Genomic DNA, 12,034 nt, shown 5'->3' on the forward strand with positions numbered 1-12,034 from the left:
CAGAGCAAGAGCGCTAAAGCAGCCTCTTAGGAGAGCCAAGAGTGTGCATGACTCACTCTCTGCCTTGCTCTCTCTGGAGCTGGAGGCGTCATTCCTCGTTGATGGGGTACAGGTGGAAGAAGACCAGCCCTACCAGCAGCAGGGTGATGGGCACAGGGGCAAACAGTACAATCAGAGCAGTCATCATGTCCTCACTTTGTCTACAGGCAACTGCACAGTACACTCTTTAACCTATAAATGGTTCTTTGGCTGTCCCCCTAAGAGAACCCTTTGAAGGACCCTTTCTGGTTCCAGGTAGAACCCCTTTGGGTTCCAGGAAGAACCCTTTCCCCAAAAGGGTTCTACTGGAAACCAAAAAGGGTTGTACCTGGAACCAAAATGTTTTTTCCTATGGGGACAGTTGAAGAACCTTTTTGGAACCCTTTTTTATAGTGTACCCCACAAAGCTGCAGTACAAACAAGCATACAAACAAATGATACACGCATGCATGAACACAACATAAATTGAGATATGGTGATAGAAACATGAAATCAGATTTGACATAATAAGGAGGAGAGAAATGGAGAGGAGGAGTAGGTGGATGTATGACTCAATGTTAGTCATGGTTGAGATTCCAACAGACAGGCCTCCCCTAGCTTACTGCAGAAGGCGTAGCAGTAGAAAAAAAGTTGCTCCAGGTCCTTGCAGCAGGTTTTTTTTCACAGTGAAGTCATCTACCACGTTTGGTAGATGGACCTACATGAATAATAAGAGACTGGTTCGCAAATCAGACCAAACGCAGATTATGCAACAAGCACTGTCTGGTGAATCGATTGAAGTGTAAACTGGCCAAGTGACAAATCAGCATATTAGAATATTCAACACTTGACAGGCTGTCATGGGGGTTTATGAATGAATCATCAAGTCAGCATTTTGTGTGTTTTGAGTGTCATTCAGAGTGACAGAGGCAGAGACAGAACTGGAGCAGAGTACAGTAGAGAGCAGAGACAACCCTAAGCCAGAGTCGTGGCCTTCTAACTGCAGACTCGCCAAGGCAGCAGGAACACGGTTGCCAAGCTGAATCCTAGCATCACACACGGCCACGAAGACTGGCAGTAAATACGAAGAAAAAAAACTATTATTACTGTAAGCATAAACTTGTCATAAAGGGAGAAACAATGTTGTGCTCACAAACCAATGGAGATTGTAATCTATTTCCAAGCCCGTACCAGAGATGGCTGTAACAGTGAAACAGCTGTAGTTGCTGCAATCTGTTAGTGTTTAATATCTGGGATGGTTGTTTGTCCTAACAAGAGAATGTCTCGTGGCTATAGTTTTTGCCCTTTAATAAGGAATAAGTGGTTAGCTTCCAGAGACGAATACCAGCTACACAAATATATAAAATCATAAAGAGTATGATATGCCAGATTGGATAAGAATTGTGTTCTGTCATCTGTGTGTTGAGCCAATCAGACCGTCCTTTTGAGGCCAAGAGGGTGTGTGATACAACTATGTGTGACGTTTAAGGGACATCTAAGGGACAAATGTGCATTAGTTGACTCAAGATTGTCATTTTTTGTTGATCTATTTGGATGCAGTCCAGGCAAGGATTTATCCAGAAGGCAAGTGCAGCAAAGAGAAAGCCAAGGCCCAGTCGTTGGCAAGGAACATGGCACACTAGCATCTTTAGAGTGGAGAGATAGGACACACACTATCCACACTAGAGGGGAGCTGGAGACAAAAATCAGAGAGAGGTGTTTGGTATTGTAGAAAACTGAAGAAATGTCTGACATGTCATAAGTTACTTTAGTTCCAAGCCTATCCATTATTTAGTCACCTCCCAGCTCTAGACTCTTTAACACGTTCTACTGAACCTTGACCTCCCATGTGCTTTGCTCTAGCAGTTCTAAACTGACCACACTAACCCTAACTCCATTGTTCTGACCATTGACTCACTCCGCAGCTCTTTCACCCCCAGGAAGAGGACAAGGCAGCAGAGGAAGAACAGCCCACCCATGACTAGCACTGAGGTCAGGAAAACCTTACAACAGGGGAAAAATACACAAAACCTCACAGATAAACAAGGCTACACAAACACAAGTCCTTCACATGTATGCATAAAACGCACAGGCCTATGGGTAAACAAACAAGACAAACTCACGTCCTTGAAATGCATGCTCCCACATGCACACACACGAATGGCCTTTGTTGTGCTAAGGACAGTTAATTAGTGTAATATGATATCCCTGGCATTATAGGTAAGTTCATTTCCACAGACAAAGAAATGCTGCTAAACCAACATAGTAGGAGAGCGGTATGTACTTCAGTGCTGGGTTAGGCTAGGGTTTGAGACGGGGAAACATTCACTTGCAATGTGTCTCAGAGGGGAAGTAGTACCATGGTCTGTAGTAACGATTTGTGATGAAGGGGTGTTGTGAGGCAGCTCCTGGCTCTGGTCCAACTGCTGACATGCCCCAGCCTTCTCTGTGTAGAATACAGCCACAACCTGACCCTGAATCACAGAGGCCACCAGCTCCACACTCATTCCTATCAGAGAGAGAAGGAGAAACATACAGACCAAGGGACAGGTGAGACTGAAAAACTGAAATATATGATTTTATCAATTGTTACTGCATGCAATTCGTCAATACAATATGAAAAACGAGACAGTGGATATCAAGCTCTTACTGTAGGCTGTGGCAGAGTGTCTCATGCTCAGCGAAAAGGAAGGCACATTAATACACTGTCAGGAAAGAGACAGAAACCATGGTGAAAAAAAGGGGTTTGTGATACTGTAACTAGAGTCATTCAAGAATTGCACCTTGTAACCATGGTTACACTGACACAGGAAGAGTATGGAAGGCAGTATCCATACCGATGCCCTAAGGAAAGTAAATGGTACTTCTTGTTTCATACAGTCAGGTAATTCTCAAGAAGCAGCGGCAATAACCCTGCAGAGATCAGGCGACAGCCAAGTGATTTGTTTGGGATACATACAGTAGTCATGGTGATACAGACATGGAGCAAGGCAAACAGTGGTTGAGGATGTAGAGGATAAAGACTTGGAGATAGGGTTGGCGGGTCATACTGTGTGTGAAGGAAGAGTAGATAACAGGCTGGATGTCATGAGGGTCTCAAACAGGCAGCTTGATGTGAGGTACCAGGGAACACTGAAGGCTTGAGACATGAACTACAGCAGGACATAGGAGAAGAAACCAAAAGGCATGGAGACAACCACCCTGAAAAACACAAAGATACAGAAAGGGATGCTCTGAGAAGGACAGCTAGAATGGATAGCACTGCCAAAAGTCAATATAAAAATGGACGGCATTACTGAGATCCACTAACCATGGCAGGAGTTTGTCAATGGGTGTCAAACCGCTGAGGCTCACTAGCCTGAAGGTAGGGATGGGTCAGTTCCTCTTGAAGGATCAGAGAAACATAGAAGGCCTCAATCTGCAAAAGAGCCAGGGACAGAAAGGACTCCAGGCCAGAGAGATTACAGACAGACATGAGACAGTGGAGTTGACTGACTGACTGACTGACATGCAGGCAATGAGTAACATTACTGACCTGTAGAACATCCAGCAGGAACATCTGTAAAGCCACACTAAAGTGTTATAACGCAAAAAGGTGTTTGGGGAAATGGTAGTCCATTGCAAGGATGGAGAACCAAATAAATGCTTATGAAAAATCAAATCATTGTTTCACGTTGTCATTAAATTAGGAGTTGCTCAAGTTCAAATGGAGTATAAACACACTAAGCCAAATGTTCAACAGAAACTTCATATTGAATTGGACTCCCATGATCTGGTGAAACTCTCCTGTAATTTCACCCAGTCAGTCCCAACTCTCCTGTAATTTCACCCAGACAGTCCCAACTCTCCTGTAATTTCACCCAGTCAGTCCCAACTCTCCTGTAATTTCACCCAGTCAGTCCCACATACCTTTTCCCGCTCTAGCTGCACCCCTCGAAAACAGAGAACATGAATGATGAACTCACAGACCTCAGATCGGCTTACTTTAACATTGTTAAATGGTATTTATTTAGAAACAGATCTGAACATACAGTAACAAAGCAAACCAAAAATAAAGACTTGTAAAGCCCCAGTATGAGACAAAAACAAATATGTTGATGTATTTCTCATTTTTAAAAACAGAACACAATTCTGATAATTTACTTGTAATCTGACCGGCTATCTTTTTTTGTCAATAAATGTGAAACGGGTGGTAGTACAAAGTACCAAATATCTTGCACAAATGATGTCCAACACTATCATACTGCTTTAACAGACATTTTCTTTCACTATTAGTACACATCAGTCCCTTCCTTTCATTTTCATTGTCATTGGTTGGTTCATACGGCAGTCACACTTCTCCAGTGTTTTTTCTCTGTACAGGAATTATGTTTAAAGTGTACCTCCATATTTTTCTCCCCTGCCTCTATTTACATTAGTCTCATGGCCCTACATGTTGGTGCTCCTGGCAGTATCCTTGGATTGGCGGATACCATAAAGCCACTTGATCACTCTGGCGTTCCTCTCAATGACCGAGACACCATAGGGAGCCGGCTCTGCAGGCCCACCATTCTCTTCTTCCTCTTCACCCTCATGCCCTGCACACTCTGACCCAGGAGCACTGGCACTGCGGAACTGTGCAAGGGACACAATGTCAGAGCTCGGCCCCTTCAGCACCTGCATCTCCGAAGGGTCCAAACCACACAGGTTGAAGAAGCGCTCCAGGTCAGTACTGGCCCGGGAGTAACGGTCACTCATGTCTGATTTGGAGCGGGTCAGAGAGGGCCGTTTCCTGGAGCTACCGGAGGACGGGCGAGTGACCGACGGGGAGGGCGGAAGTACAGGGTAGTTGGCTGGGAACTGAACGGGGGTAGACGGGGAGTTGGGGCTTGGGGTGTGTTCTTGTGGTGGAGGGGCTGGGACTGGTTTAAGAGATGCAGGGCCTGGTGCATAGGTAGTTCGGGGGTGGAAGAGACGAAGAGGTGACATAGCGTTGTGGATCTGGGTGTGTGGATGCAGAGCCATGGGCTGCAATGGGAGATGCATCTGCTGCCGTGCTCTGAAGGGCTTCCTCACTGGCATGGTATGGTGGTGTTGGGGTATTACGTCCACTCTACGTATGGTCACTGCAGCAGAACATCCAGAAGGACTTAGTGGGCCAGAGGCATTTATCCTTAATTTGACTGGGGTGGACCATTCAGGGCAGGGGGTCGGGATCCCCTCAGCAGCCCCAGCAGAGAACGGAGAGGGACAGGGAGAGATGGTAGTGGTGGTGGGGCAGTCAGGGGCCTGACTACTCTCCACTGGGTCCATGGTGGGAGAGGTAGGGGGAGTTTCAGCCTCACCCATCCCGTTGATCAGGTTACTCAGGTGCTCCAGGTCCAATGGAGCACTCCCTTGCTGGGTGTAGTTAGAGCGAGAAGGTTGGGTCTTACGGGTTGGCCGTAGTCCGGTAGCCGGGGACATCAGAGGTTTGCGCATGACAGGCGGAGGCACTTTTATTGGCTGCTGCTTGGAGCGGGCCACCTGACTCTTGACGTATTTAGCCTTGTCTGCCGCCAGCCTCTCCACTGCGCTCTGCCTGGGCTCAGCTGCTGCCGCTGTTCTTGGTTGGAGGAGGAGGCGGTTTGGCATGAGGATGCGGTTGGGGTTGGGCGTCCCAGCAGCCCTCACCGGCTGTGTCAGGACAGGCTGGGGGGTCTCCACATGCATGCTGGAGATGGGAGTGGGAGGTAACATGGGTGGGTTGTCCTTGACTCCCGCCTTTCTCCTGCAGTTTTTGGCCACCTAAAGTCAAACTTCTTTGGATGCCATCAGTCCAGAATCCTACTGTCCCCTGAAAGTTGACAGGATTTTTCTCTTGGCGATATGAGTCCTTCTTCGTCCAGTTCCCACGGGATCTCACTTGATCCCTGGTGCCTTAAAGTCTGGATGTTCTGTAGAAAAAGGAGAAACACCATCACACAGCAATTTACACACCATCAGATATATGTGTCAAAGGAAAGAGACAACACATACAAGCAAGCAATCAATATAAATTCACAGTTACCTCAAAGACAGAGGGAGAGATACAGAGATACTGCCCCAATGTAACTGATACAGCAACTCACACTAAGCACTATAAAGTGCTGTGGATGATTCAGGGATATTGTAAGTCAACAGTATAATGGCTCCTCCCACTGCACCCACAAAACCCCAGGATGCAGCCAATCACAACACAGAATGTTATACATCTGAATAGAAAAGGGACGGGTCGGATGCAGGCCATTGGCTGCGGGTCCAAACATTTATCAATTACACCTGGCACCCATCGATCTCAAGAACATAACACAATAAACTTCCACACTTCATTTCCATTCATTGTAAGGCCAGTGAAAAGCCTGAGCTTGAGAGAGGACTGAAGAAAAGTGTGGGGGTGGGGGGGCTCACCAGCTGTCAACAAACTATTGTTTGGAAGAATATCCATACATACACCCCAACAGCTGTTAGAGGGGAACAATGCCACTCCATCTTTAAATAAAGCTCCCAGTTGCTAGGGGGTAGTGCTGGGCTTGGGCTTCCTCTAGACTGCAGACCCCAAGGTTGTCTGGTTTGTATTTCTGAAACCGTAACACTTGACCCACCCATCTAGGAGTTGTAGTCAGTCATCATCAATTCGTTATCTGAATATTTGTTTTGCTTAGAAGAACACACATTATATAGGTTTTTTCTACACCAGTAAATTTGCTGAAGATCAGTGACCACAGCAACATAAACATTAACTTGAGAGCTGGATACAAGGGGGGTTGGGTCAGGGAAATGATTCCATGTATCTGACCCTACTGGGGAACAAGAAGTTAAGAGTGTAGGCCTGTTATTAACTTCTAAAGATGTTCCTATTGTGTGGTGTCATGCACCGTTGGTAGATAAAGTGCAAAGATAATGACAAACCCATACTCATTGCTTTATGAAAGAGGAAGAGTGAGTTTAAAATACACCACTCTAATAGTCTGTGTGACAGACACATTCTCAACATGTTTCTCATTCCACCAGGTGCAACAACTGTCTCACTGCACTCTCACCTGCATGTCCTTATCTCTTTATCTCAATGTTGCTTCTCCTCTCACACTCACACTCCTACTGTACACACAGTACAATGCATGTCAATGAGGGCAGAGGACATTCTATTTTATTAGGCCAAGTTCTCCAAGTACAGTAATACCGAACACAAAGTTCTGTACAGTGGTATGTAAAATGAACATACAGATCCTTCTCGTTCAACCCAGGCTCAAGTCTCAGCTTGTTCCATTTAGGAAGAAAAAACAGCTAACACCATGGGATGACCCAGGAGGTTAATGAGAAAAGACTTGTAGAAACACACAAGCCAGGTATGTACATGAAACTGAAAGGACCTCTCACACAAACACAGTCAAGGCCTTATATAGGGTCTTGTCCTAGTGTTCTTTGATCCTGTTTGTTTGAAGGCGTTGGTTCCTAGGACACACGCACACTTACTCAGGCTTTTACAATCCAATGAAAACTCACCTTTAGAGTGGAAGTAGAATCTTACAGGTCCCCAACGGAACTCTAGGCCTCTCTACAGCTCATCACGCCACAAAGGATAACTGTAGAATTCTACTGTAGCGTGTGAATGTGTTCCAGAATGGAAGGGAGCAACAGACCAGCCAAACCTGTCAGACCACTCATGTGCTGCTCCTCCTCCTTGTTCTACTCCCTCCCCCACCTGACTACTCTGACCAATCATTCCTACATAAGGAAGTAGACCGGGTTCTGTCACATGACAGTTTCTTTTCCTCTAATGATTTATGCTTCAAAGCATGCTGGTGTTCGTAATAATTAACCTGTTAGACAATAACAGACCCATCTCTGATCAGAAGGTCAGTGTGTGGACCATAGACTGTAAAAAGAGGACCGTTGGTGTTAATTGTCAAAATGAAACATAATATTGAAATGAATGAAACATACATTGTGTACAAAACATTATTTTTCCATGATAGATTAACCAGGTCAAAGCTATGATCCCTTATCGATGTCATCTGTTAATGAAGGGGAGGAGACATGTTAAAGAATGATTTTTAATCCTTGAGACAATTGAGACATGGATTGTGCTTGTCTGCCATTCAGAGAGTGAATGGGCAAGACAAAATATTTAAGTGCCTTCGAACAGGGTATGGAAGTAGGTGCCAGGCTCACCGGTTTGAGTGTCAACAACTGCAACGCTGCTGGGTTTTTTCACACTGAACAGTTTCCTGTGTGTCTCAAGAATGGTCTACCACCCAAAGGACAACCAGCCAACTTGACAACTGTGAGAAGCATTGGAATCAACGTCAGCCAGCAACCCTGTGTGGAACGCTTTCGACGCCTTGTAGAGTCCGTGCCCCAACGAATTGAGGCTGTTCTGAGGGCAAAAGAGGGTGCAACTCAATATTCCGAAGGTGTTCCTAATGTTTTGTCCACTCAGTGTATATTCTGATATGAAAATGAGAAATTGTCGTTTTCAATGAATTTATTTCTCCTAGTACAAAACTTTCAGAAACTGTAGTTTCCTCACAATCTCTGAAAAGTTTATGTTTGTTTAAAAAGTGTTTTTACATTTCAACAAAAAACATTGAAAACAGGAACCAGCACCCAAGAGTATAAAAATAGACTTGAAGTAAATGTGTTTTTGATCTAAAAATCAGTGAATGTACACCATTTCTTTTTTTGAATATCATATGCTCACATAGGGAGGCTTTACATCAAAGTTAGAACCTTGTATATAGTCTTATTCTATTGTGTTAATATTTCCTTTTTTGCTAATTTTCCTTACTTTTAAATCTGCATTGTTGGGAAAGGGCTCGTTAGCATTTCACGGCGAAGTCTACACCTGTTGTATTCAGCGCATGTGACAAATACATTTTGATATGATAGGTTGTCAAAACATACACACATGAACATACACACCAACGTTCACAGTCCAGGTTCGCACATAGTCTTTTCAATCTCACTGTGTGGGACCAACACTCTGTTTTGGTTCTCACAGAATATTTAGCCAACTATTTGGTTTAACAAACATTTCCAATCATTATTCTCATAAAATGTGTAACATTGCATATAACACTCAGAGTAGAAAAAAATGGTATGCTACAAAAACATGAAAAGTCAGCTTCTTAGTTGATATCGGCCTTGGTGAAATAATGTGACTGAACCCTGCCAGCACATTATTTTCTGAAGAACTCTCTAATGTGCATGTTTGGAAGCAGAGAGTGAGTGAGCGAGACAAATGCCCATGAAGACCCTCAAAGAAATGTAGAATCTGAGAAGGAATCCCCAAATCTTTCATGTACATTAATTAGATGGTCCTATACAAAAATAGAGATAAGAATAACTTCCCGCAAAAAAATGCTTACATGTTTATACTGGAATGAGCATTCTCTTCCACAAATTCACTTGAATATAAATGTAAAGTGAATTTCTTCACGTTTCTGAGTAAATCCTACAACATGCGCTGCGGGAACACAGTGAAATGTTCTTACAGCACTTCCTAGATAGATGCCAGATTCACTCTACTGTGGAAAAAAGTGCCCTAAACAATATACAAACACAAAACATAACATTTATATTTCATATCTGATCCCTCTAATACATCTTACAGTCAGTCACTCTCTCCGTTTCCTCTTGCCTTCTTATAGTAGTGGTTTAATCTTTGAATGAGTCTGCTGGATAGGAGTGTTGTATTCAAAGTATCCCCACATGTTACAGATTCATATTTATCCTTCATTGTGAAACTGGACATTGGCTTGATCGTTGAAAAACAGAAATTTCACTGTGAGGGTCAAACTTAGGAGATGGCACAGTTCTTGTCTTTGTCCTTTGCACCAAGGCCATTGGCCCTTCTCTTCCTGCTCAGGCTGTCTCTCAACCCCCTGTCCTTCTCTCCTTCAGTCTTTCCATCCCTCTCTCCTTCCCTCTCTCCATCCACAGACTGGGGCCTGTGGGTTAGCTGGGGGGGCAGGGGGATAGGCTGCCCCAGGAAGTAACCATCTTCCTCTGAGTCTGAGGAGGAGGAGCAGGTGGAGCAGGAGTCCTGATGTTTGTTGTACTGGGTTGGCTGGAGGTTGAGTAATGGGGGCTCTGTGATAACAGGGGAAGAGAGGGAAACACTCTCTCTCTCTCGTCTCCTTTCTAGAGCATCCAGACGGGGCCTGTCCGGCTGAGAGTGACAGAAACGTGTCTCTGTGCCTAGGTGGAGAGTGGAGTCGGAAGCCACACGGCCACGGTTCCACCCCCGCCGTAAACTACGATGTTGGTATGAACCATCTGTGAGGAGACGCAAAAAAATGAAAGACGGTTGGCATTTGTGATGAAAAGAAAAAGAACGAAAAGGAAAAGAAAGTTCAGTCTCTTACCCAGTAGGTCCATTTGAGGTGGAATGCCCCTTTGCATATGTAACCTGCTCCCAAAACCTCCACCCTCTTCCTCTGCCTGTTCTTCATCCCCCTCTCTTCTCTCCTCCTCCTCTTCTTCCTCCTCCTCCTCCTCCTCCTCCTCATCCACAGAGTAGCTGCAGCTGATTGGCTCTCGGAAACTGACCCTGGTTGTCCCACTTCGACTTGATTGGGGGCTAGGGTCAGGGGGGCTTGGCTCTAGTTGGTGCAGACTTGGTCTGATTATCAAATCACAAGACTTGGGTTGAGGGGGCGGGAGGGGCAGAGGGTCAGCAGGACTGGGATGGTTTAGTGATGCAGGTAAGGATGAGTTCCTCGGGGGAGGAAACACTGGGAAGAGGGAGAGAAAACAAATAAAATACCTCCATTTATACATTTAAAGCAAGGGATACAATTTATGTTCAATCAACTCACAATAACAGGAGGTGAGTAAGACTTGGTTCCAGATTTATAGAATACTACGTAACTCTTGCTTGTGGCCAATTGTATCTAACAGAGCACCACAGTTAACTTTTTCATTCCGAACAGTCCCAATTTAACTTATGATGCATCTTATTGCCTTGTATAATACCTTGTATAATACCTTGCATAACTTGACTACTTCTCTCCACACAGTTCCCACGGTCGTTTGCAGTAGACGTTCCTCTACTGAAACTGGTGAGGGGGTGTCCCGCATAGCCATTGGGCTCTCCTAAAAACTCCAGACTACTGCCTGGATGCTTGCCACAATCTCCAGGGCGCAAACTGCTGAGTGATTGGTCGACAGGACAAGATGGTCCCCAGTTATTGGCTAAGTGACAATGGGGAAGGGGAGAGTAGGACCGTCTGAGGTTAGGATGACCGTTGAGTGGTGGGGGGACTCCATTCGGAACGTTAGTAGAGATGTGAACACCTGTGAGACAGATGAAATGAAGATAAAACCCACCTTGTTTAAATAGAAAAGGCTATGTAATCTTTGACACTTTCTAAAATCTATTGTTTTGAGCATGTGATCAAAGTTACTTTGGAGAAAAGAGCCTGCTAAATAAGTAAAATAATCTATGTGCATGAGTATTACAAAGCTGTTACATGCTGGGGAAATAAAAAGGCTCAGGAATGACCTACATAACATGTAAATGCCATCTGCATCTATGTATGTACAGTAAGCCCCTACGTCTATTTTCCAGTGCAGCATGAATGCAGACTTCTCCTGGGACAACAGGGATGTTGGCTCCCTCTGGTGGTTGCTGTGGGGAGCAGCGCTGCGGCTGCTGGATCTTCTCATCTGTCTCACAGCGTCTGTGCTGAGGAGGCCGGTTCTGGAGGGCTGAGTCACACGAGTCTGAGTTATCTGGGTCCTCTCCCAGAGAGCAGGGCCTGGAGCAAAAGATGAGGCCCCCACGTGGGAGGAAGGGCCGCCCCAGCAAGGGGAGCCGACAGCGGGCACAGCAGAAACACGACTTGGCAGCATGCCAGTGCTGGCCCTCATAGGTCATTTGCCCCTGGTCTATACCTGGAAGACAAAGCGGGTCTAAGAAAATTGTCTGTGTATATATTTCTCCCTGTTTGAGTGGGTATACTTCTGTGCGAGTGTGTATACTTCTCTCTGTGTGAGTGGTTGTATATTTCTC

General features: G+C 45.2%; 2 protein-coding genes across 6 annotated transcripts in view; both read right to left on the reverse strand.

Annotated features, from left to right (window-relative positions):
- Nucleotides 1–3,993: 3,993 nt before the first annotated feature.
- LOC112221894 (protein FAM110A) lies at nucleotides 3,994–7,716 on the reverse strand. Its single transcript, XM_024384307.2, has 2 exons — nucleotides 7,522–7,716; nucleotides 3,994–5,933 (listed from the first exon to the last, which is right to left on the reverse strand). The coding sequence occupies exon 2, from the start codon at nucleotides 5,734–5,736 to the stop codon at nucleotides 4,447–4,449; it is 1,290 nt and encodes a 429-aa protein (XP_024240075.1). The 5' UTR covers nucleotides 5,737–5,933; nucleotides 7,522–7,716; the 3' UTR covers nucleotides 3,994–4,446.
- Nucleotides 7,717–8,488: 772 nt separating this feature from the next.
- The window catches only part of LOC112221896 (protein prickle), a 31,666-nt gene continuing 28,120 nt past the window's right edge, over nucleotides 8,489–12,034 (reverse strand). For 4 of the 5 annotated variants that reach the window (XM_024384312.2, XM_024384311.2, XM_024384308.2 and 1 more), the window contains 4 exons: nucleotides 11,578–11,916; nucleotides 10,996–11,316; nucleotides 10,386–10,754; nucleotides 8,489–10,296 (listed from right to left, as the gene is read on the reverse strand). In XM_024384312.2, the coding sequence (XP_024240080.1) occupies nucleotides 9,818–10,296; nucleotides 10,386–10,754; nucleotides 10,996–11,316; nucleotides 11,578–11,916 (1,508 nt within the window). In that variant the 3' untranslated portion in view covers nucleotides 8,489–9,817. The remainder of the gene's footprint in view (nucleotides 10,297–10,385; nucleotides 10,755–10,995; nucleotides 11,317–11,577; nucleotides 11,917–12,034) is intronic. The other variant, XM_024384309.2, reaches the window with a different exon arrangement.

This window comes from Oncorhynchus tshawytscha, linkage group LG22, assembly GCF_018296145.1.
Source record: "Oncorhynchus tshawytscha isolate Ot180627B linkage group LG22, Otsh_v2.0, whole genome shotgun sequence".
Taxonomy (NCBI): domain Eukaryota; kingdom Metazoa; phylum Chordata; class Actinopteri; order Salmoniformes; family Salmonidae; genus Oncorhynchus; species Oncorhynchus tshawytscha.